Genomic DNA, 25,247 nt, shown 5'->3' with positions numbered 1-25,247 from the left:
GAGGTGTCTCTACTGCCGCTAATCCTTGCGCTGCACACTGCTGTGCTCTCTGAGGTGTCTCCCTTCTGCGGAAGAAGTGAGCAAAATGCTCAGACAGTTGTCTGAATACACTGCTTAACAGCGCCATTATGGATATTCGTCAAAAATATCTGAAGAAAGTCTCGAAAGTCTTTTAATCTGCACTCCTAACACACCAACAGCAGACCAGAGTCAGAACTGCAGTTTACAGATTCCAGAACGGAATCTCCACGATGATGTCACAATAGTGAGCTAAACCCTGCTGGGTGAGAAGAACTCCGAGCAGCTCCAGCAGCAGCAAACACACACACACTCACACTAGTGGCACCAAATTTAATACTGACTGTTTCCAAACAAGTTTCCTAAACAGGGGCGGATTTAGTGATTTTGGGGTCCCCAGGCAAAAAAAACGTGGCCCTGTACACTGTAAAACATTTAAGGCCTCTCCAATTCAAAATGTTCAAGTGACTGATCATCTACATTTTTCAATTGGCCAAATTGCATTTCTGTGAATTGAATTTTATCCATTGTGGCAACAGTCTGTTAACATGGGCTCAATTAGAAATAATATGTTTCCAAACAAGTTTCCTAAACGGGTGGATTTAGTGATTTTGGGGTCCACAGGCAAAACATAGAAACGTGGCCCTATACAATTGTACACATTTATCTAGATCAATCCTTGAGCTTCCTTTATCTTGCTGCCTTCACTATCGGAAATATATTTCACACTTCTAAAGTTGAGATTACCAGCTCATCGCATCAAAATGTTATCTTGAGTGCGTTCATGTCCAGTTTTTCAACTAGGAAACGATAATTCCGATAACACGTGATCCATTTTTCTTGTACGCAACTGTATAGCAGCTGTAGGCTATATAGTGAAATTAACTTGTTGTGGAATCCCATTTAAACAGGTAAAACATGATTAGTGTACACTGTAAAAAATGTAAGGCCTCTCCAATTCTAATAAAACCGATCTCTGGGGGCCCCAAAAGTGTGTGGGCCCTTAGAATCGTCCTAACTTTCCCCCCCTTAGCTGCGCCCCTGATGCTGCCTTCAAAACTTGATCAGATTAAGGTATCTCAGGAGGCAGGAAGTGAAGCTAACATTCGATTCGGACGTGCCTTGATATCTTTTTACCTTGAAATGTGTCCTCCGAAGGCAGCATTTTCCAGGTTTCAGACGCAGCCTATGTTGCAGGAGAAGAAAGTTTAACACTTACTTCACCAATTAAAACAAAAAACAAATTGGTTTAACTAAATCATCGATGGTCAGCAGCAAGTACATTGGTCAATAAAGTGGGATTCAATGCATAAAAATATTTGTTTTACAAATGCATAGTATTCTGATTTTACTCATTTTGAGGAATAGTGGAGCTTTTTTTTTTGCAAGTGAGATGAGTAAAAGCATGCTCACATTTAGTCTAGAATTACAATACCCTTACACAACTACCACTTCCGATTTTTTTTTTATTTAACATTTGGACGAGAGCTGTCAGTCACTAAATGGGAAAGCAAAGTAACTTGTTACTTATTTGAAAAAGTAACTCAGATATTTTGTAGTAAATTTAAAAGTAGCGCATTACTTACTTGAAAAAACTAATCTGCCAACACGAATCCCCCAACACTGGTTCTATAGTACCCAAAAGAATTGAAATACCTTTAACCATAAATTAAAATACCTTTAAAAACGTTGTTTGTTTGTTTTTAAGTATTATTCGGTGAAACCATTTTGTCATTTTGGCGTTATTTGAGAGTAACGTTAGCAGTGACGCGCGAATCAAACATTATCCTCGTTGCAAGTGAAGCACAGTTAATGAAGGCTAGGTAAGATTCTCTTCTACCTTGTGAAGTTTTGTTGAATGTTTTCGAGGATGAGCGACTGTCACATTCGCTTTCCATGTTGGCGGCACACTAATTTGGGTAGTTTAATTGTAGCTTATTCTAGTGACAGGTGAATTTGCGCCAGGCCGCGTTTGTTTGAGGCACGGATTTTTTTTTTTTACGTCAATTAATTCAGGTGAATCGATTCTTCCTACTCGGTCTTCGCTCCACATGGCACATGCCGCGTTCCTATGGTCGCGTTGGAAAGCCTGATTCATCTTGGTGAATCGGTTCCTCCCACTCGGTCCGCTTTTTCATACGGTCTATGGTTGCGATTGAAAGTCCAATTCGTTCATGTGAACCGTTCGGACTGTGAATGCGCATATTAAAAAACGACTCACTCATCGACTCATGTGTGTCCTAGAACGGCTTGTTTAGCTTTTTGTAAAGGAATGTTTAGTTAAATTCTGCTGCTGTTAATCAATGTTTTCGACTTGGACTGGGTTATATGAATTATTGTGTATTATTGCTTAGTTGTACGTTTGAGTCATCGGCCTGGTTGAAATCATTCAATGTAAAACTCTCATTGTTTTGTGCCAGACAAATACGGCTTGGTTAGAGAGTTATAGCCTATTACATTTATATATTTTATATTCAAATAACTACTGATTGGTAGGCTACTTGTTGATAGTAACGTTAGTGTTTTTATAAACATACAAGATATTTTATCCGCTTAATCCTTCACGGATTTAGACGTTATTGTTCGTCAGTAGATGTCGCTGTTTTATCACAATATAGAGTTTATATGAGCTCGCCTGTCAAAATAAAATGCTATTCTGTACCTATACTAAGAAAATAAAAAGTTTATGTTTAGAAATGGAATAAAATTTCATATTAAAATGCATTGTTAATAAGTTAACCCTAGAAGTTATTAAACGATAGAGTATTTGATTAATTCAAAATCCTGAACATCATCAACATCTGCGCTCGATCTTTTAGACATAACATCTTCTCATGGGCAGAGACTATAAGGGAAAACTCTGAAAACATAATTTCAGCAATTAAAAAAATGACACAGGGTGTCACTGTTGCTAATGACATCAGTGGAAATAAAGGCAGTCCCACGAACACACAGCAGCCTCTGCGCACATCGCAGGCAGGTGAGAGATTGACGTCAGGTCGGATGAAATACGGCCGTAGAATAAACCTGCTCCTCTGCTCAACGGGAATACATCTCTGTTTAAAGATTGTTCATAGAAAGGCAGCAAATCCAGGATGGTGATAAAATGATGGTTGGACGGGGAGAGCAGGCTGATGAAGAGATCGTCCTCCTTCAACGCCAGACGGTGAAATAACATAAACTTCCTCACAACAACTGGGTAAGTGAGCTTGAATTTAGCCACGCCGTCGCCTGTTTTATACTTGAAACACGGTATCAGTTGTGTTTGGAAGTACATTTACGCATTGTGTGTATTGTGTACATTGTTAATATAAGGCTGTGTGTTACTCGGTTTCGGACAGGGACTACACCCTTTGAAGTTTATTGTGATGGATGATATTTACGTTTTAGGATGTTAACTGCGCCTAATTTCACAACAAAATGATCTCTAACTCATAACTAACAATGTAGTTTTACTAACTCTACCTGATATTCAACATTATATTCACTTGATAGTAGTGTGTGATGATATTAGTGTTCTTAATTATTGATAATCAAGGACAATTACTGAATGTATTCTGTTTGAGGTCAATCTATATGACAAACTCGTTAAGGTGTGTTTCATTCATATACAACTTAATCATGTGGGGAAAAAATAGTAACCTACCAATGAGTCTTCTTTGAAAATAAAAAGGTGGCACTAACTGATGTTTTTTGCTTTATTTGTCATCAAGTGCCAGTATTGATATTAAATATTACATTACGCACAAGCAATATTGTACTTTATAGTAAATGTTACTATAAACTATATAAACAACATGCAAATTATTAGCATGTGTGTATAGAAAAATCTTAGCCAATCACATGACCCATAAATGCAATGTAACTGTAGAGCTGCAGGAAAATGACATCATGACTGCCCAATGGCAGATGGCATATCAAGAATGCCTCAAGCGCTTCATGATTGTAAAACTATGATGTGAAAGGCAGCAGACAAAGAAAAAATAATCCTGTAGGAAATCCATTTCATGCTTTTAAAGGCCCTCCAAAAAAGGATCCCTGGCAAAACATCTACTATAAATATATATATATATATATATATATATATATATATATATATATATATATATATATATATATATATATATATATATATATATATATATATATATATATATATATATATATATATATATATATATATATATATATAAAAGAATGCACTGCAATTTTTCAGTGGTGGTCGATGGATAAAGAGATGCTTTTTGGCTCTTCAAGGTAATGGCATCTACCAGCAAAATGACCCATGCTTATCAACCGGTTGCAATAATCACTACACTCTAAAAAAAAAAAAGGTTCTATATGGCACCAAAAATGGTTCTTCGTCGTAATCATAGGGGAACCACTTTTGGTGCTATATAGCACCATATCTTAACATGTTCTGTATATGGTAGCGGTGCTATAGCACCATAGTTAGCAGTGCTATATAGCACCTTAGTCAAAGAACCGCTGAAGAACCACTGAAGCATCAAAATTGGTGCTATATAGCACTTAAAAAGGTTACCCTATGAATTCGAGCCAAGAACCATTTTTGGTGCCATATAGAACCTTTTTTTTAGAGTGTAGTTAAAGCTACAACATGAAGACGTTATCCACAATGTCCTTAACAGATGTTTATGTTTCTCACACAGAAATGGCGAGTGATCGGGTGGCCATCCTTACGGATGACGAGGAGGACCAGAAGAGGAAATATGTCCTGTCTGAACCCTTTAACACTTTGTCCCTGGGGCAGGTGGCAAACACTACACCATCCAGCCAAACATCACCGCCTGCCCCCTCAGAAGCACTTCAGGCTTCCCAGAGCATGAACTGCACGGAGAGGTGCTGTGCGCGAATAGACCATCATCTCTTGATCTCCAAGGTCTTCTACTTCTTCTTTTACTCCGCATATGGCTCTTTACACCCCCTCCTTGCATTGTACTACAAGCAGCTGGGAATGACACCCAGCCAAAGTGGCCTGCTAGTTGGGATCCGTTATTTTATAGAGTTCTGCAGTGCACCATTCTGGGGAGTAATGGCGGACCGCTTCAAGAAAGGGAAGGCGGTGTTGCTGTTTTCTGTACTCTGCTGGGTGGTCTTTAACTGCGGGATTGGCTTTGTTAAGCCAGCAGCTATGATCTGTGTCAGTAAGGACCCTACTGTTGAAACGCCAACCAATTTTACAAACTATACACAACCTGGTAACCATACTAGGCAGCGAAGGTATTTGATTGAGGATGCATACTCCACTCCTCCACTTTCTCCGCTAATATTAGCAGCATACGGATCTGACTCTAGATACATTCGAAGTGCAGATCTAAATACAACAAGCGCTCCCTCTGAAACGTCCGCTGCGGAGACCGTCGGCATTAGTATGGCATCTAACTCGACCACGGCGCCGCCCCGTACCTCAACAGCCACTTCAAAATCTACCTCGACAATTGACACACAAGCTACCACTGCCAAACTCAAAGATCATTTCATAGTTTTCAATAAGGAACAAGTAGATACTATATTTCTCCTGATCCTGTTGGTCATTATTATCGGTGAGTTCTTCAGCGCCCCGGCTGTGACCATTGTGGACACCGTCACTCTTCAGTACTTGGGCCAACACAGAGACCGTTATGGACTTCAGAGGATGTGGGGATCTCTGGGATGGGGTATCGCTATGCTCTCAGTTGGCATTTGGATCGACCACACGCACATCACAATCTTCATCCAGGGCTCGGGTTGTGTCCTACCCGACTATAAGAACTACCAAATTGCGTTCATAGTTTTCGGGGTGCTGATGACCTCAGCGCTGATTGTGGCCACGCAGTTCCAATTTGACAACCGGGTTTATCGGTCAGGTGATGAAGAGGACAAGAAGGAGGATGTGGAAATACCTCAAGTCGCATCTCTAGAGTCCAGTTCAGATGACGCACCCGTGTGCCCTGAAAGCAACCCGCAACCTTTTCCCCTCAAAGATCTTTTCCGGATAATTTGTGGCGTCCGCTATGGTACGGTTCTCTTTGTTGCCTGGTTCATGGGCTTCGGTTACGGTTTTGTGTTCACCTTCCTCTACTGGCATCTGGAAGACCTTAAGGGCACCACCACGCTCTTCGGCATCTGCTCGGTGCTCAGCCACGTGTCTGAGCTGGCCGCCTATTTCATCAGCCACAAACTCATTGAGCTTGTTGGACACATCAGGTGGGAACCATGCGACTACTTATGTAAAATATATAGCATTCATTTTAAATTTAACGCCATTTGTATTGTACGTTTATCTAAAACATTTACATTGGGAAAGTGGGGGCTATTCTGGATCATGAATATTAATTTAGTGATGTAGCATGAGCTCCGAAATCCTATTTGATTTGTTTAAAAGCGGGTGTGCGGGTGCTAGCCAAAGTAGGATTACCACTTACCACTTGTACATCTGTTCGGTCTAATGCCAGTGCAAGCAGTCGGCCGAGGTTGCTCCCTGTTATTTGGGCCATTCACACTAACAGCAATTTGTTGAAACCGTGAGTCATTCGGTTTCAGTGAGAGTAGACATTTGAGCAATTAAGCAGACAATTGAGCACAATTCGACTTTTATGCAAATGAGCTGCGGCAACTAATGGAAGTGCAGAAAACCAGAAAGCATTTTTGTGGGTGTTGTTTTTTTGCTACTTTTAGCCACATGTTTTTTATTCTTTATTGTGTTCTTAAAACGCAAGAATGCATTCTGTTTGAATGGCCCCTAGAGGTGATGATACACGGGGTAACTTTTTGAGCAATGTTGATGGGCAATGTTGCCGTCAACTGGCATCCAGGTGAGACACAGGCCCACGACCGATCGAAAGTATCCAGATAGAAATGTGTTGCCCATTCTCGATGGGAAAGTGCCCAAGCAACATTGCTCAAAAATTTGCCCTGTGTATCATCATCTTTAAAACCTCCAGCAATTAAACAGCTGTACTTGTGAACACCCATTTGGGCCTGGTTGCTTTGTTTTGTCAAAAGCAAAACCAAGCTCTTAAATTAAAAAATGTATTCATTCAGAACTGTCAGTAGCACTCTTTAGGAAGATACAGTCATTAAGGAAATATCTTCAGAAGCAGTGTTATTTTAGTTTTATTTATACTATTATAGTATTTATTCGTATTTAGCGGTTATTTTTATGTTCTCAATTTTAATATTGAACTTATATTTATTTCATTTTTAGTTGTAATTTAAATACTTATACTTACCCGACACCGAGTTTTGGCCGTTCTTTTAAATGAAAATGGTGTTTTGCGGGCCTGAAAATGCAAAGTTTTGAAAACGGGGATTCAAAATGCAAGTTTCTGTTATCCATATTATGTGTTCAGTCTATAGGCGCGTAGTGTTTCTTTACAAAGTGACCGCCAACTACTGGCCTGGCATGCATAATAAAGCGGTTTAGTCATTTTTGCAGATCCATGTGAACGGTGATCGCTTTTACAATGTCGTCGTCTGTACGCGAAATCTGTACGGGAAAAACTTTCCGTTTTAATACATCGTCGTGTAAACATACCCTCAAACTTGCTATATTTCAGTTTCCAGGACAACGTTTATAATTTGTTAATATTTTTTAAGTTTAGTTTTTTCGTCTAATATTTATTTAATTTTTTTTCAACTAAAAAAAAAACTTTTTAAAAGTTTTAGTTAAAAATAACTGTTCAGAAGCATACTGACTCAACGCAGGGCATAGATATAGTTAGAAAGGCTTTAAAAGGGCTTGTGTTTTACTAAACAAAATGATGTTTAGTTGTCTTTCTTTGAACAATCTATTTTGCATTTGATATGCCATAGACAGATGTCTTCTGATGTTCACAAGAGTTAAAGACCCATAAATTCTCATGGATTGGTGTTTTGGACAAATCTTTGTATGAGCAGAGGCAACCATTTTATTTTAGTGTGGTAGGTTTGGTTTTATGTATTTTGAATCTGTGCCAAAGCACAACATGCAATGGTTACCAGATCCTGGTAGTTCAATATTCTACCAAGCACATCTGGTCAAAAGTGATTTAAATGCACTTCTTTCTTCTGCCATACCTTGTTTTTAACACTTATAGACTGGTATATTTGTGCTATATATATATATTAAGCGCACAGGAGAAGTCCAAAGGTTGTTTAAATGTTGTTTAAATATGTCTCAGCCAAAGTCAACAATAATTACTGAGACTAAGCTCTAAAATGGGCACTGCCTAGCTTGGGCACACATTGTACATCCAAGATGCAGACCACTCTTTTCCAGGATGTTTACCATGCGTTTGTGGGCATTGGTAAACAGGCACATGGAAAGGTCTGCTCACATCCTCTATCTGCTTTGTGGTATTTCTCATGTGTGTGGCACTTCCCAAAGCACCGGCTCTTCAGAGTGAACAAGATAAATAACCTTAAGCGATAGCTCAAGTTGCACTGGTGGCTCAGTCTTTGTATTATTAATGATGGTAACTGGTAGCATTTGGCAGTATCTCTGACAGACGTTTTGCGATACAGAAATCATCAGACAAACCAGTTTCAGTGACCGCTTCCCAGTTTATGGAGATTTCACATTGGTCAACCGATACTGATACTGTTTTGTGAAAAGCTAACTATTTAGTGTCAAATTAACAAGGTTATTGGTTCTTTCTGGCCTTTTTTGATATGATGTTAGCATACATCTTGTGTCTGTAGTGCATGTACCCCTGGTTTAATAGACAAGTCTTAAGCTAGTCTCAGACTAAAATGAATGTTTGAGCTGCAGCTTGCACTGACATATCTTAAAATATGTTTTGCCATATTTATAAAAGATACCTAAACGGCCTAATTAGTCCAAGCCCTGTCTTTGAAACTGGGCCGTAGTGTAGTAGTAACAAGACGTGTAACAGAACTGTAGCTACAGAATATGAAATGATTTCTGGCTTACCAAATATACATTGACTATTAAAAACTTGATTATAAAATGTCATGAAATCTAATGTTCAATTGTGACTATCTCTTAACTCTTTTTATACAGTATATTATTTAATAAAATATATTTTAGATGATTATGAAAAATAATTTGCTACATTTTTACTTTTTTAAAGTTCATGTAAATTAGTAATAAATTCCTGCTCAATTTTATTTAATACATTTTCTTAAAAATCAAGAAAAGCTAATCTTAATATGGAGGCGAATATGTTTTGTTCATCCATGTGATGCCTTCAGTTTTGTCTCTGTAGCCTTTGTTAAGTGGCCTATTTTCAGTCATGCCTGCGGAGAGGCGTGTAACTTTATCTTGCCATTAGTCCATCACACATTGTCTAGGCTTTTCAGCATTGATCCAATGAGCTTGCTTCTTTTGTGGATCAATTCTAAAGCTTTCTAAAGGCACACAGGGTGTGGCAGAGCCAACGCTGTGTACAGTGAGATGTTCTGTGTAGTTAGTAGAGTTAACATTTGCATGGATATCTTACAGGGCTGCTTTTGCATGTAGTTGCATGGAGAAAGTTTAAAATCTCCTGTTTGAAAGATTTTTGTGTGTTTACGTTGTAATGCTTAACATGCACATAACTGTAAGTAAGCCGTTTGTAGGTTGATTCAAAATGTGTAAACACTGTGGCACAGAACATTGCTGTGTTTGAGCTTCCTGACCAGCCTGACAACAGCAGCTGTGACTCAATCACTGGCGTGAGTTTGGGGTGGGGCTTTGTTTTTGTTAAACCAATGACAGACTGGGAGAGTCTTTGAGTAGTTTGTTTGGAAACGGTCATTATTTTAAAGGCACAATATGTAAGATTTTTGGATTAAAATATCCAAAAACCACTAGAACAATATTTTGTTGATTTGTGTACTTGCATTATCCCGAATGTTTAAAGCCAGAGAAATAAGCAATTTTAACCAGGACACGGACCATTTCTGTCGCCTATCAATGACATCACACCCGCGTTACCCTCGATTCCCGGTTTTATTTTGTAGAAACACAGTAAGTCTTTTATTGTTTAAATCTCGTTTTCATGATTTACCGCGAGTACCATGTTTTACCATGCCTCATATTGATCTAGCTTACTGCGGTGTGCAACAAGTGTCTCACAGTAGCCGCCGAGCGAAAACACAGAGAAGCATTATAACATAACTTTCAACCAAGCGGCAACCTTCCGCAGTTTCTCTTGAAGCCAATACGGAAGTGACTTAAACTGTAATTTATCGACTGGCCACTAGGACAGGCTCCAGTAGAGAGCAGGATCTCATTGAGCCCCATGTTAAAATGCCCAACTTTACAGCAGAAAAAAAACATGTTTACAGCCTGGTACAAATTGTGGTTTTGGTCTATACGGGTAATTTTGCCCTTCATGACAACTGTGAGGGGGGTGAATTTTTTTTATAACTCATCCGTTTACATTATATAAAGCCTTGAAGTTCTGCATAATTAAGGGCGTGGCCATTTTGAGTGACAGGTGGATAGCTATTTATCTGCTGTCTGTTAGTCATCGCATCACCTCAACTCCACCCACGTCCCGCCTCTTTGCCCATTTTCTATTATCCGGGAGTGACGCGCTGCCAAGATGGCAATGGCTAGCTCGTCCCTACTTTACGCTCTTCAGAAACCTATGGGTGATGTCACGGACACTACATCCATATTTTTTTACAGTCTATGGTTTCAACACACTCAAATCATGTATCTAATAAGATTAAACAGCGCTGCGTACGCATGACCAGAAAAGGCGGAAGCGATAGTCTACGGCATAATAAAAGCTCTGCGAAATCCAGGTGTCGTCAAACTTCGCCTTTGTTTTGAATAAGCGACCTCTAGCGGCGGAAAATTATATATTGCGGCTTTAATTCACAAAGAAATAGAATTAGCAGCAGATAATTTCTTCCATATTGTGACATACAGATTATTGGGAAAGAAAAGTTAAGGAGGGGGGGCTTGGTTCTATCCATCGTTTGTTGATTGGTGGTCGTAAAAAGGGTGGGGTTTAAAGGGATAGTTCACCCAAATTTGAACATACTGTCATTTTCTGCTGAACACAAAAGATGATATTTTGAAGAATGTCGATAACCCAACAGTTGATGTGCCCCATTGACTTCCATAGTGGTTTTTTCCATATAGGGCCCATCAACTGTTTGGTTAACGACGTTCTTCAAAATATCATCTTTTGTGTTCAGCAGAAGAAAGAAATTCATACAGGTTTAGAACAGCTTGAGGGTGGATTTTTGGGTGAACTATCCCTTTAAGCTGGAAGATCAAGTTGTGACACTTTGAAAATGTCTAGGAAAAAAAAAAGTATGAATGAATCATATGGATGAATCATTCACAGTGACTATAATTGACACTTGATGATTCTAGTAGAGCTGGAATGAGACGTTTTATAGTTACATTAGAGTTGTTTTCCAGGAAACATTATTTGAATTAAAATGCTATTAATTGCATTAACGTTGTTTTTTCCTGTGCGAGATTCAGTGTTCGTAGATTAGCACTGGTGAATTCTCGTGTGGTCAGGCTCCCAGACAGCCCGTCCTTAGGACAGAGTGAGTCATTCATTCGGATGTCAGAATAGAGACTGACATCACCAGCAAATACAACACCCAGCCTTAACTACAATAGGCCTTCTAAAGAAAAGGGTTCGTCACACCCAGAGTGACATTTTCATTGTACAGAAAAGCATTGTTTTTTTTATATGGTTGAATGAAATGTGACGTACCTGTTTTATATAATTGTGTTTTTGTCTCCCGTTTGCATTCTCTTTTTAGAGTCCTCTATATCGGACTGGCCTGCAACACTGCACGCTATCTGTACATCTCCTACCTGGAGAACGCATGGATAGTTTTGCCCATGGAGGTACTTCAAGGTGAGAAATAAGGTGTTTTTTTTTTATGTGTCACCCGAGGGGCTGCATTATCAAACAGGAAGTGGAGTTTGGATTGCAGTGCTCTTGAGAAACCACAGCTGACTTCCAGTTCATCTAAGGACATGATTCAGCTGTATTTACAATACATCTGACACCTTATTTCACATCAATCACACAGTTACTGTGTAGGAATAAACAGACAGGTTTAGACTGCCGTTTGTTTCAAAGCTGAAAGAAATGGGCCTCTGATACTTGGTAAACAAAATGTTTAACATCAGTTCTTAGAAGACTAAACACTTCCTTTTCTGTGTTTTCAGCGTAGTGGGGAGGGGGAAATGTCAGGACCTGAAAGCCTGTTTAGCCGCTTTATCCATTATTATCTTGCAAACATGTTGACTATTGACATTCTGTACAGGACGGCCCTGTTCCCACCTCACATGGGTGTGACGGACATTTACTTTAACTGTGGCTATCCGAGAGTAAGCTTGCCAGCAGTAGGCGAGACTGCGTATTTACATATGCAAGCTATGAAGAAACATTAGAGGAATACGAAAGTACAGTGTGTGTGATCAATCCAAGATTACAAATCACTTAATGTAAATTAAACTTAATGTATAATTCAGCTGATTTTAATTGTATGTTTATATGTACTTTTCGATTTTACAGCATTCTCAATTGTGGCAGAATGTCGATCACTGTTTTATAAAAAAAAATTTTTTTTTTTGCCTTCATAAAGAAATGAGTAACCAAATAATCACATGAGATAAAGTACCTTTCATTTGTACGGTAAATCCACTATATTATACCAAAATGGGCATTACCGTGATTATTTAAATTATAAAATTAAATTTTACAAAAATAACTAGATTTTGTGTAATGATAACTTGTAACAGATTAAAATCATAATATTATTATTATTTCATATATAGATCTGCTTTCCATTATTATTTTATTCAAATTTGTTTTATTCTGCAACTGCAAATATTGTCTTATTGTTGTGGTCCTATGTATTACAAAGAACTATCATGAATGGTGTATGTTATCTATTCAAGCGGATGCACAAGTGTTTATTTATGTTAATCTGTCGTGCAGGTTTGACACATGCATCAGTGTGGGCGGCATGCATCTCATATTTGAGCGCTGCTGTCCCTCCAGCCCTGCGCACCTCGGCTCAGGGGATCCTGCAGGGTCTGCACCTGGGACTGGGGAGAGGCTGTGGAGCCATGCTTGGAGGAGTTTTGGTCAACTTTTTCGGTATGACATCAACAAAGACCAAGTGACCGCACAGACATTCCATACATGTTCCTCGTGCATGCTTTTATGCTATTATATTTTTAGACACAGTTAAAAAGAATCAGACTCAGTTGTTGTAAAAGGGTCAGTTCACCCAAAAAAGAAAACTCACCCTCATGTCGTTCCAAACCCGTAAGACTTTCGTTCATCTTTGGAACACAAATCTTTTTGATGATATCTTGAGAACTTTCTGTCCCTCCAAAGACAGCTACACAACTACCACTTTGGCACTTTAAAAAGTTAATAAAAAGATTGTAAAACTAATCCATATGAATTGAGCGGTTTAGTCCAAATTTATATATCATATCGCTTTATATGATGAACAGATTTAATTTAGGCTTTTATTCACATATAAACGTTCATCAACTCCCACATATCAGTTGTGGTAAAACGAAGCTCAAGCATGTTCGCTTGATGTGCGAGAACCAATGAGGTTCATTCTGTTACGCAGCACATTTGAGCTTCCACTAGAACCAATGAGGTTCATTCTGTTACGCAGCACATTTGAGCTTCCACTAGAACCAATGAGGTTCATTCTGTTACGCAGCACATTTGAGCTTCCACTAGAACCAATGAGGTTCATTCTGTTACGCAGCACATTTGAGCTTCCACTAGAACCAATGAGGTTCATTCTGTTACGCAGCACATTTGAGCTTCCACTAGAACCAATGAGGTTCATTCTCGTGTGTTACACAACACGTTTGAGCTTCTGCAAGAACCAATGAGGTTCATTCCTGTGTGTTACGCAACACATTTGAGCTTCCGCAAGAACCAATGAGGTCATTCTTGTGTGTAACGCATCACGTTTGAGCTTCCGCAAGAACCAATGAGGTTCATTACCCTTGTGTAACGCATCACATTTGAGCTTCCGCAAGAACCAATGAGGTTCATTCCCGTGTGTAACGCAACACTTTGAGCTTCCGCAAGAACCAATGAGGTTCTTTCCTTTGTGTAATTGCCTGGTTGTTTTAAATGGCACAGCCCAAGGGTCTTTGCAATGCAGGGGGCGCCCTCTTCCCTGAATCAAGCCTAGAGCTGACTGCATACCTTATTTACCCTCCTCCTAGAGTTTCTTGCGCTCATAGGCCTCTTCTGTTAAATTCTCCCATGGGACTGTAAGCTCTATGATGTAAACAGACTTCAATGAAGGGGACCAGAGTACCAAGTCTGGCCTAAGGGTGGTGGCTGCTATCTCAGGTGGGAAGATTAGTTGCTGGCCAATATCGACTAGCATCTTCCAGTCCCGGGCCATGGCTAGCTCTCCAGCCTCTCCAGCCTCTTGGTAGCTTTTTTTGTTTCTCTCGGATGAAGGTTGGGGCCGTGATGGAATTGGTTGCTCTCAGGGGCAAGAAGTTGGTGGTATTCCTCTTGCTCTCAAGAGCTGCTGCCAGACTCTTCAGGACCTGGTTGTGTCTCCAGGTGTAACGACCTTGTGTGAGGCTGGTCTTACAACCGCTCAAGATATGTTTGAGAGTCGCTGGAGTTGGGCAAAGGGAAAAGGTTGGGTCCTCGCCATACCATTGACAGAGGTTTTTTGGAGATGGGAGCACATCATAGGTGGCTCTGATGATAAAGCTGATGTTGCTTGCCTCCATTTCCCAGAGCTCCCTCCAGCTGAGCTTTCTCCTCTCCAGACCTTCCCACCTTATACATTGTCCCTGCTTAGCAAGAGAGACAGCCTTTGCGCCTCCTCTTGACGCCGCTCCTCATCGACCACCATTTTCCTCCTCTCTGATGTTGAGGCCTTATGCCAAGTTGGCTTACTTGCTGTAAGGCCAAAGCCTCCTCTCACCTACAATGTCACTGTGCCTCAGGGCTGACGTAGCTGGATCAATGTTTAAATGTGAATTAAAGCCTAAATTCAATCTGTTCATCATATAAAGCAATCAAGTCTCTTCAGAAAATTTCGACTGAACCGCTCAATTCATTTAGATTAGTTTTACGATCTCTTTATGAACTTTTTGAAGCATCAAAGTGGTAGTTGCATAGCTGTCAATAGAGTAAAGCTCTCAGATTTAATAAAAAAAAAGCTTCTTTTGTGTTCCGAAGATGAACGAAAGTTTGCTGTTCTGTAAAGCCCTTTGGTCAGCCTAGTGGCTGTTATAAATGTGCTATATAAATAAAGTGAACTTGAACTCTTATGGGTTTGGAATGACATGAAGGTGAGTAATTAATGACAGAATTTATTTTTGGGTGGACTAACCATTTAAGGCAAGAAACTACATGCAAAACATGGTTTTCATGCACTTGTCGATTTTGGGTTATTTGGACTATCATAACATGTTGTTTCAAGTGTTTTCCACTTTTTTTGTGGAAAGTAAACATCAAAAATACACTTTTAAGAATTTATGTTCTATTTGCATCCTCAAAATGATTTTTTTCTCATGCACGTGAGCCAGATATTTGAGGCATCCATACATGCATACACCAAACTTTAGTATCAGTCCTATCTATATTCTGATGGTTTTTACAAAGGGATTTGTTCAAATATCATTTGCCTGATTTTATACAGCATTTTATTCATAAAAACAACATCACAAAGAACAAGAAAACGTTTAGATTGTAACTTCCTGTGTGAATAACTTCAAAACATCTGACATTATCAGGCTTGTTTCCTCTCAAGCGTCCTTTTTCATCTTGCAAATTTCCTGTTTAGGTGCTGCAGAAACCTTCAGATGCCTCGGAATGGCCTCTCTGGTCACATTACTCATCTTCTCTCTGATACAGTGGCTGTTAGGTCAGAACGAGGATAAAAGTATGTTTCTCCCCCGTTTTACAAAAAAAACCTTTATTTTGCTGCAGTAAAACCTGCAACAGCTCATTGATTACATCTTTGTGCTCTTTACAGAGGACTCCATGTTGGCTGAGAACATCCCAGTGCCCTCTAGCCCAGTGCCTATCGCCACTATTGACTTGGTGCAGAACCAATCTCAGCCAAATCCCGATTCAAAGACACCTCTTAGGAAAACCAGGCATCAGGAAGAGCAAGAAGATACCAACAAGCCTGCCTGGGTGGTGTCTACTTCCCCCTGGGTCACCATCGCTTTCGCCCTCTATCAGATCAGAGATATGGTGGCTTTGACAAAGAACAACAACAATGCTGAAAGTCAAGCCCCGCAGGTAGGATGGCACCATTTGTGATTTGGGATGTGGACATAAGGAGGAGGTGAAAGTTTCAGTCTTGCTGAGCCTGATTATTAACATTTGTTTTCCTGCTAATTTTCTCATTTATCTGTATTAAAGGGATAGTTCACCCAGAAATTAAAATTATCCCAGGATTTACTCACCCTCAAGCCATCCTAGGTGTATATGACATTGTTCTTTCAGATGAATACAATCAGAGTTATGTTAAAAAATATCCAGGCTCTTCCAAGCTTTATAATGGCAGTCCAAAATTTGAAGCCCAAAAAAGTGCATCCATCCATTATAAAAGTAACCCACACGGCTCCGTGAAGAAGAAAGTGTAACACCACTCACAGTTCAAACGCTACGTCTGACGTCATTGTCGTGCCAGTTACGCTTTTTTCGTAAGTTGAATACGGAAGGCGGTCTAGTGGAAGCTAGATATTTTACTTTATATGTGGATATTTTTCTTACACAAACGCATCGCTTCACTTCAGAAGGCCTTTATTAAGCCCCCGGAGCCGTGTGGAGCACTTTTATGATGGATGGATGCACTTATTTGGGCTGCCATTCACTGCCATTATAAAGCTTGGATTAGCCAGGACATTGTTTAATAGAACTCCGATTGCATTCGCCTGAAAGAACAACGTCATACACACCTAGGATGGCTTGAGAGTGAGTAAATCATGGGGTAATTTTCATTTTTGGGTTAACTATCCCTTTAACTTGTCCTCTTGGCATGAAATGATTGTGAAAATGGAGAAATGTAAACATTTTCATACTAATGGCTAATTATATTATATACCTTTTACTTAATCATTTACTCTTTCTCTTTGCATTCATGCTGTCATTTTCTCAGATGAAAGGTGAGGAAAAGAAACTTTGTCTTTGACTTTTTTTTCACAAAGCATGCAGTCCTGTCACATTCTGGTACTGCATTTCTTCTTTCATTCTCTATTATTGGACGATTTGTTTCTTACTAACACCATTGTACCACTCACTTCTTAAAATAAATGTTTTTCTGTTGTCAGTTTTGTTTGTCCATTCTTAAAATATGCTGCTTTGCTTCAACTGCTATGTGTCCAAATGTCTCTTCTCTGCATGAGAATATTACTGTACCATGTCAAGGCTTTAGCTAAAGCTCCTTGTTGTAATGCAAACTGAAATATTTATGGATTTTTGTTTTTGAGCAAAAGTCAGGAAATGTTTATTTGTTACATGCGCATTTTTATGATTTTGTCGCATTTGGCACAATGTAGATACGTGACAGACTGTCATCTGGCTGTCGAAAGGAGCAAGTAAAGACTGTAAAGTACACAATGTTTACAAGCAGTGACTCATACATGACTATTTGAAGTCAAACAAATGCTTTGTCGGTGAATCTCACGAAAGTCTAGGTCATATTTCACCCCAAAATAATATTAATACATTCTATTTTCAGTTACCATGGTTTTTTTTTTTTTACATCTTCAAATGATTTTTTTTTACTTTTTAAAATGACAGATTCTCAAATTTTTATTAAAAAAGATATATCATTTAAAATGTGACGTATTTATGCATCATAGTAATTTTTTTTTTTTCAATTTTATTAAATAGAAATGGGTATTGTTTTATCATTGATTCATTAAGTTAATTTAATCCTAACCCTATGAATAGAATATTAAAAATGTTATGAAAATACCACAATGAAAGGCCCCCTAAATGGAAGATAATAAAATAACCTGTTTTTTTTTGTTTTGACTTTTATGACTTTTTAAATTAACACTGTAGGCCATCCCAAAAAAATGGTACCTCACTTCAGTCTATAATAAATGTTTCACCTTTTACATGCTGTTATTCATGTTATGATGTCCTCCTCTTGTAGGAGACAAGTGAGTCGACCTCAGCGACGCCACCTGCTGATGAATCCACGTCATCGCAGCCCAATACATCAAATCCAGCAGAATACCCCTTCCAAGGACCTGCTGCCAGTGCATTTGTTCCTCAACACACACAACCTGTCCGTCCTGTGGAAGAACCGCCTCCAATCACATGGAGAAAAGAACCAGTAGAAAACACAACTCCATTGCCAGGGCACTCCAAACAGCTGCCCCCAAAAGCAAAGCCAAAATCAACAATGAACTGAAATTCTTTGGGATATAGCCTTATGATTTAAAGACATACAGTGGTATGGGGAGTAAAAGGTGACCGTTGTCTTTGGACCAAAAATGTTATGTTAACCGACGGGTATTCTAGATTATCAAATGGTTTGTTTGCCAAGGCAATAGAATCGATATGCTTTGCACTGCCACAGTTGATGTCTTGCCTTAACCGCGAAGGGCCTGCAAGTCTTTGTACAGAGTGCTTGAAGGTCAATGCCTGTGATGAGATCTGCACATTCCTGAGTGTTTAATGGTTATAATCCAACAGCTGAGGTGCTTCAGCATAATATTCATGGGACTTTTGTTGCAATAGTAAAGCATAGTTGCTTTGCAATCTGTATATAGTGTTATTTTGCTAATTGTGCTTCCATATAACTTGACCAAATTTGAAAATAAACTACAAACTATATAAAATGTTAAAGCCATGCTCTGTTCTGTAAAACCAAGTGTATAGTTATATGTACCATTGGAAGGTATTGATTTGCCAGTTTGAAACCATTTGCCTCGCAGATTTGTGTATGTGATCTCTACTTCGAAAAATACATAAAATGTTTACATATGAAGAGACAATACAACATTCTGGTTGAGAAATTATCCATGTGGGTTTTTTTTTATTAAATCGGTATATAAATTAAAATTGAAATATTCATATATACATACATTCTTCAGATAAAAGTTCCATAAAAAGGAAAGAGTATGAAACGGCAGGATGTAGATGTATAAACCTGTAAGGATAGATGCAGACCATCCACTGAGAGTTGCAGAAGCGGACAGTACTAAAGTATATTTACTTTCTACTCCAGGACATTTTTCAAGTATATATTTTATCAGTGTTTTTCTTTGGAAAACTTTTATTTCATTACATTCCAAACAGTGATGCGCGGGTTGATCCAAAATGAGCGGGTGCCTGCGGTCACCCGCGGTAACGAGTCATCCAAAATAATTTTTAATGATATTCGGGTCGCGGTCGGTCGGGTCATCCTTATTTTCCTTTTGAATGTTGAGCGTTATTAACTTTTTAATAAATACTGACGCGGGACAAAATGCCCGCTTTCCCAACACGTTGAACTGAGCAATGCCATTGTGCCATTTTAATAGGCTACTTTTAAACGCATATAGCTCAGAAAAGTCAGTTTTATGTATTTTCTGAGAGGGGGCGGGATTTTTGTTGTCAGGGGAGAGACGCACACATCGATTAGACTGGATAAACACATGCAGCATCTTAATTGTTAAGAAAATGAAACAAGATAAATGAATAAATCAATCCATTAGGAGCGCAAACTGTTCTTTTTCTGAATGCTGAATGATATAGGCCTAGTCTAGTGTTATGTAATAAACATGTAATTTAGTTGAAGCTTCTATTCAAAAGCAACTACATCACTCATCTGGCATAAGAAAGTGAAACTAGCTCTTAAGGGCTTTCTCGCAGTTGACCTGCTGATGACCTTCAAGCCGGGTCGAAACATAAACATCGCGTTCATCAATAGTATGCATCTAGACAGCTGAAATGGAAAATGATGGGCCGCCTCAAGAACTGCCTGCTCTCGCCGCTGCACCTCTGAGCGCGCCACGTCAGGCCCTGAAACATTTTCTCAATGGCCCAATGAGCTACGATGAGCATTTATTACTTTAAAAAAATGCGGGTCAGGAAGCGGGTCGGGTACAATATTTTCTTCTTTTTTTTTTTGCGGTCCGAGTTGCGGGCGGATTAGTTGAAAACGTCGGTCGGGTGCGGGTTGTTTATACATTGACCCGCGCATCACTGATTCCAAAGCATAATTTATAATGTCATACTTTTTACTGCACTACATTTCATAAATAAAAGGTTTTTTTTTACCTTGAATACTTAATAACATTAAAACAATTAAAGTACTAAAGTCAAATTTTAATTACTTTTACTTGAGTAAAAGTATACAATACTACATTTTTAATGTAATTAAGTATTAAATGATATTCAGTATAAAAAAACCGTGCAGTAAAAAGTACAATATTATGTTTTTGAAGGTTGTGAAGTAAAAGTTTTCCAAAGAATAACACTGATAAAGTACATATACTTGAAAAATAGAATTACTTGGAAGGTAAAAATACTTAAGTACTGTCCGCCTCCGGTGAGTTGGGAACTCTACCAAAGCCCCTAATGGTGATAGAAAAAATATACATATTCAATGTGCTTTTTCTTGCAAGTTTTGTGCTACCAGGGAAACTTTGCATTTGCTTGCAAAACTAGTTCGTTCACCCTAAAAATGTTTTGCATTTTCTGGCAAAGAACTCGAACATTTTCAATGGGAACGCAAAACTTTTGCAAAGAAACTTGAGAGAACATGAGAAGAATTTCAAGCGAAAGCAGAAACATTGAAATATAATATCTGTATTAATTCTGTGAGATGTTTTCATTTTTGTCAGGGGGAGAAAAAAAAACAAAGTACATAAAGCACTTTATTCTTCTGAAGGCATGGAGGGGGCATTCACACGGAGCATAATTTCACATTTAAAAACCTGCTAGCGCATATTACGTAGAAAACCACCTGGAAAACGTGTAATAAAACTGTGCAAAGAAGTATTTTTCTTCAACGCCACGTTTTTAGAACGCCATGTCAAGACGTGAGCGCAACTTTCAAATTCGTCCGTCTAGCGCATGTTTACATAGAAAAACAAGGGGAAATCAAGGGAAAATGTTCTGAGTGAATGGCTTCATAAAGGACACACAGAACGCGTTTATGCGTTTACAAATGCGAGCAGTGGAATGGGGAAAACGCAAGGTCCTGGGGTGTTCTTAAAACTTGAGTGTAGTGTTTTAAGAACGCCATGTCATACGCGACAATGAAAAACGTGTGAATCCAGCGCAAAGGTCAAGCACGATAAAAAGGTATCATAGTGAAATGCTGAACGGACCCTGGAATAGCTTTGTGTGAGGAATATAATTTTAAATTGTTATTCAATAATAATCCATTCTGCTATATGACTACAATATTCTCTCATATTGACTTAGGGCGCACAAGAAATGTAGATGCTTTGGTGATGGTTTAGGAGCTTTTGGGACGCACACATCACCTTTTAATTTAACTACATGATCAAGAGCAACTTGGAGATTCTGCTAAACACCCTCTTTTGTTTTCCACAAAGGAATTAGCATTTTTAGGTGACCCGTTTCTTTTACCAACACTAGAGGGCACTATTTCCTTAAATTACACAATGCTGTTGTAATGTATGTGTTGAGTCATTCTCTTGAGCAGTCCTGATGATTTTATAATATACCTGAGAGCAGCATAATCACCATCTATTCACGCATGCTATTAACATAATGTTTGTACAATACAGTGTTATTCCCAGCTCCGCATCACTTGGGTATGAGAATACAAACTGCTAAAAAAAATATATATAAAGTAACAGCCCACGCTGCCTAAAAGAGATCACTTAAACAAACAAATGAGAGAGAACGATTATTTGTACAATCCTTGTGGACCTACTAATGTTCCTTACAGTCATTCCTTCCTAAAAAATGTTGTGCAATTCAAAAAGTCTTTTTAAAATGAATATAAAAATCCCTCGTCCTATGGATAGCGGCACAATTTCAAAAGAAATCCTGGTCTTCTGGATCCATGGGTTCTGGCTGAGGGGTGTAGGTGACGGGGGGATACGGGCAGACAGCTGGGGTGTATGCAGCAGTACTGGGGAGGTTATTTAGGGTTGCAGGACTGTTTCTCACCAGCTCGTCCTCGCTATTGTTCTCTGCGTCTCCTCTCTGCGATTGGGTGTCGCTGGAGCTGCTGTTAAAGAGCACATTCTCATAGTACGCCCCGCCAACCCCGTACTGATTCTCATGATTTTGACTCTCCTCTTGAGTGATGTGGCTGCTGTTGCGCAGAAACTCTGCGAACCTGAAAGAGACGGTGACAACTGGTTAGGACTTTTCAAATTTCATTAAATAAAATGGTATTTTTAAAGGGCCATACAGCATTTCATAGCATTTTTCGCTTGAGTTTCACTCAAAGATCCATGCAAAATTGCAAACACATTTAAAGCAATTACACAAATGTATCACTAAATATGAATTAAACTGAGCAAAGAACTTTGTATTGTGAATGTCAAACTTTTTTGATGACTACAAATGTTTAAGTACTTTTGCGGTGATCTGAGCCTCAACACAGTGTCCCATGCAGGAAAGCCAGGCTTGTTACAGTGCTCCCGTAGTTCATCCAGGGAGGCTCTGGTGTGGATCTCTCCCTGCTCTCTGTACTCTTCCTCGGTCAGTAGCCTGACAGCGTGACGTTTTTTCCTCCGGAACAAGCTCAGGAATGAGTAGAAGAGACTGAAGGCAGAAATTCATACATACAAATATTTAGGATTACATATTTCATAGCTTTCACTTTCTATCCTAGACTTAAAGTCAACATAACCTCAAAATCGACATACTTAATGCTTAATTCTTAATGCATGTTTTATTGTGCATACAAAGTATATATGCATTAAGAAAGTATGGTCATTTTGAATTAAAGTTTTTGATCGGTAAGATTTTTAATGTTTTTAGAAGTCGTCTCTTATGCTCACCAAGAATAATATTGGAAAATATTATTAAAATGTAAACTATTTCTGATGCAAAGCTGAATATTCAGCATCACTACTCCGACAAGACACGAAACAGACTTTTCAGTGTCACATGATCCTTCAGAAATCATTCTAATATGATGATTTGCTGCTCAAGAAACATTTTTTATTATTATTAACAATGTTGAAAACAGATTTGAAAAAAAAAAATCAGGATTCTTTGATGAATAGAAAGTTCAAAAGAACAGCATTTATTTTAAATATAATCTTTTGTAACGTTATAAATGTATTTACTCTCAATTTTGATCAATTTAAAAATTCTTACTGACCCAAACCTTTTAAACAGTAGTACAATGTTGCAAAAGCTTTCTATTTCAGATAAATACTGTTCTTTTGAACTTTCGATTCATCAAAGAACCCTAAAAAATATATGTTACACAACTGTTTTCAACATTGATAGTAATCATAAATGTTATTTTACATTTTAATAATATTTTACAATATTAATGTTTTTTGCTGTATTTTTAATAAAATAAATGCAGCCTTGTAGCCTAGAAATCTATACGCACCCTAGCGGCAGCAAATCTAATTTGCAGCTAGGGTCGTCTAACAACACTCTGTTGGCTTGCGAGCTGGAAAAACCAAACTCAGGCCAATCACATCGTGTATAGAGTCGGTGGGCGGGCTTAACATAATGACGGCAGAGTTGCGGCGGTTCCACGTGCTACTTGAAAACAAACAAGATGGCAAACAGTGGTCTTTCGAATCGGCTTTGGCCGCGACTCTAGAACAGAGTCCTGCACGGGTGCGGGTACCCGCGAATATTGCTGAAACGGGTGAAAAATATCCTATCTGTGTCAGATACGGGTGCGGGTCGGGTCGGACAAGGGAGAAACACGGGTCTAAACACGGGTTTAAAACAGTCATGTGCAAACGAATATGCAAAAATATATGTATATTGTATATAATATAATATGTATATTGTATAGATGTGTTCCTAAAAAATATATGCATATTTCTAGGAACACATCTACAAAAATATGCCTTGCCTGTATTTCAAGTTGATAAAATAATTTCAAATCCATATCAGTTTATTTGTGCCCGCGCGCGCCCTCCCAGGAGAATCACAACCACGCCCGCGCGATCTGCCTGCACTGCAGTCGTCGAGATGGATCCTGAGGAGTTGAAGAAAAGATTGTATATTGGATAGCCATAAATGTGGAACTTCATCGCTGAAGAAGCACGCAGATAACTGTGGTAACAAACCAAGCACAAGCAGTTCTATCGAACAGTATTTTTCAAAAGGGGACAGAACTGAATGTGCCTCGTAGAGATGATAAGGACACATAACCATGTTTGACAGCTTCGGCTGAAGTTGTCCTTGTATTAATGGTCGTGTACTAACTTCAGTATGCTGGCAATAAACATTTTTGTAAGTGTGTCTATGATGTCATATTCTAAACTGATTTTATTTCGGGTGCGGGTCGGGTGTTGGTTCTATTTTAAGCAGGTTGGGTCGGGTGCGGATTTTAATTAGTGCTGCTATCGGAAAACGGGTCGGATGCGGTTTTATGCACTGCGGGTATGGGCGGGTGCGGATTTACAAAATCGGACCCGTGCAGGACTCTGCTCTAGAAGACTTGGAGTTAAGCTTTTCTTTGAGAAAAGAACAAAGAACGACACTGAAGTCATTCTTAAAGGTCCCATGGCATGAAAATTTGATTTTATGAGGTTTTTTAAAGGTCCCGTTTTTCGTGTTTTTTTGAAGCTTTGATTGTGTTTACAGTGTGCAATATAACATGTGTTCATGTTTCGCGTGTAAAAAAACAGTATTTTTCACACAATTTACTTATCTGTATACTGCTGTTTTCACTGTCCTCCAAACGGCTTGAAAGATTTCCCTGTTCTATGAAGTCCCTCCTTCAGAAACACGTAACGAGTTCTGATTGTGCCAGCGGTTCCCGTGTTGTGATTCGACAGCAGCTTAGCGCATGCAGAGCGCACGTTACCGGAAAGGTCACGCCTCTTACCATAACAGGGATGCATGCGCTCAATGATCTCTAAGAACCGCGTCCCTGGGAAAGCCAAACAAAGGTGACTTGACTCCTGAAAATAACAGCGTCTCGACGACATGGCGACAAACAAACTATACAAACGCAACACTTCCTCTTCTCCACGCGGGAGCAACAAGACCACGTCCCCTTTTTCGCGTACTCTTGTGGGCGGAGGTTAGTCGACAAACTGTTCTACTGACGTAATTAAAGCAGGATGTACAGAGATGTAGTCCCAACCGGCCGTTCGCTGTAGG

The 25,247-nt window shown here is 39.0% G+C and overlaps 3 protein-coding genes across 5 annotated transcripts in view; 2 read left to right on the top strand and 1 right to left on the bottom strand.

Annotated features, from left to right (window-relative positions):
* Positions 1 to 25,247, top strand: part of tfpia (tissue factor pathway inhibitor a) — a 1,059,262-nt gene that overhangs the window by 737,270 nt on the left and 296,745 nt on the right. The window lies entirely within an intron of this gene.
* On the top strand, positions 2,941 to 18,988 carry mfsd6b (major facilitator superfamily domain containing 6b). Its single transcript, XM_079821608.1, has 7 exons — positions 2,941 to 3,217; positions 4,689 to 6,225; positions 11,740 to 11,837; positions 12,930 to 13,091; positions 15,787 to 15,885; positions 15,979 to 16,250; positions 18,118 to 18,988. Exons 2-7 carry the CDS (start codon positions 4,691 to 4,693, stop codon positions 18,376 to 18,378), a joined length of 2,427 nt encoding a protein of 808 aa, XP_079677734.1. The 5' UTR covers positions 2,941 to 3,217; positions 4,689 to 4,690; the 3' UTR covers positions 18,379 to 18,988.
* Positions 18,974 to 25,247, bottom strand: part of nemp2 (nuclear envelope integral membrane protein 2) — an 18,540-nt gene continuing 12,266 nt past the window's right edge. Inside the window, exons 8-10 of one of the 3 annotated variants that reach the window (XR_013816874.1) lie at positions 22,515 to 22,703; positions 20,147 to 22,272; positions 18,974 to 19,242 (exon numbers count right to left, since the gene is read on the bottom strand). Coding sequence is in view for 1 of the 3 variants with exons in the window: in XM_079821609.1 (XP_079677735.1) it covers positions 21,966 to 22,272; positions 22,515 to 22,703 (496 nt within the window). In the remaining 2 variants the exon portion in view is untranslated. Of the gene's footprint in view, positions 19,243 to 19,396; positions 22,273 to 22,514; positions 22,704 to 25,247 lie in introns of those variants that run through there. The other 2 variants (XR_013816875.1, XM_079821609.1) reach the window with 2 other exon arrangements.

This window comes from Gobio gobio (assembly GCF_949357685.1).
Source record: "Gobio gobio genome assembly, chromosome: 7".
NCBI lineage: Eukaryota > Metazoa > Chordata > Actinopteri > Cypriniformes > Gobionidae > Gobio > Gobio gobio.
The sequence above is the reverse complement of the archived record's forward strand: the minus strand, read 5'-3'. Positions and strand labels throughout refer to the sequence as shown.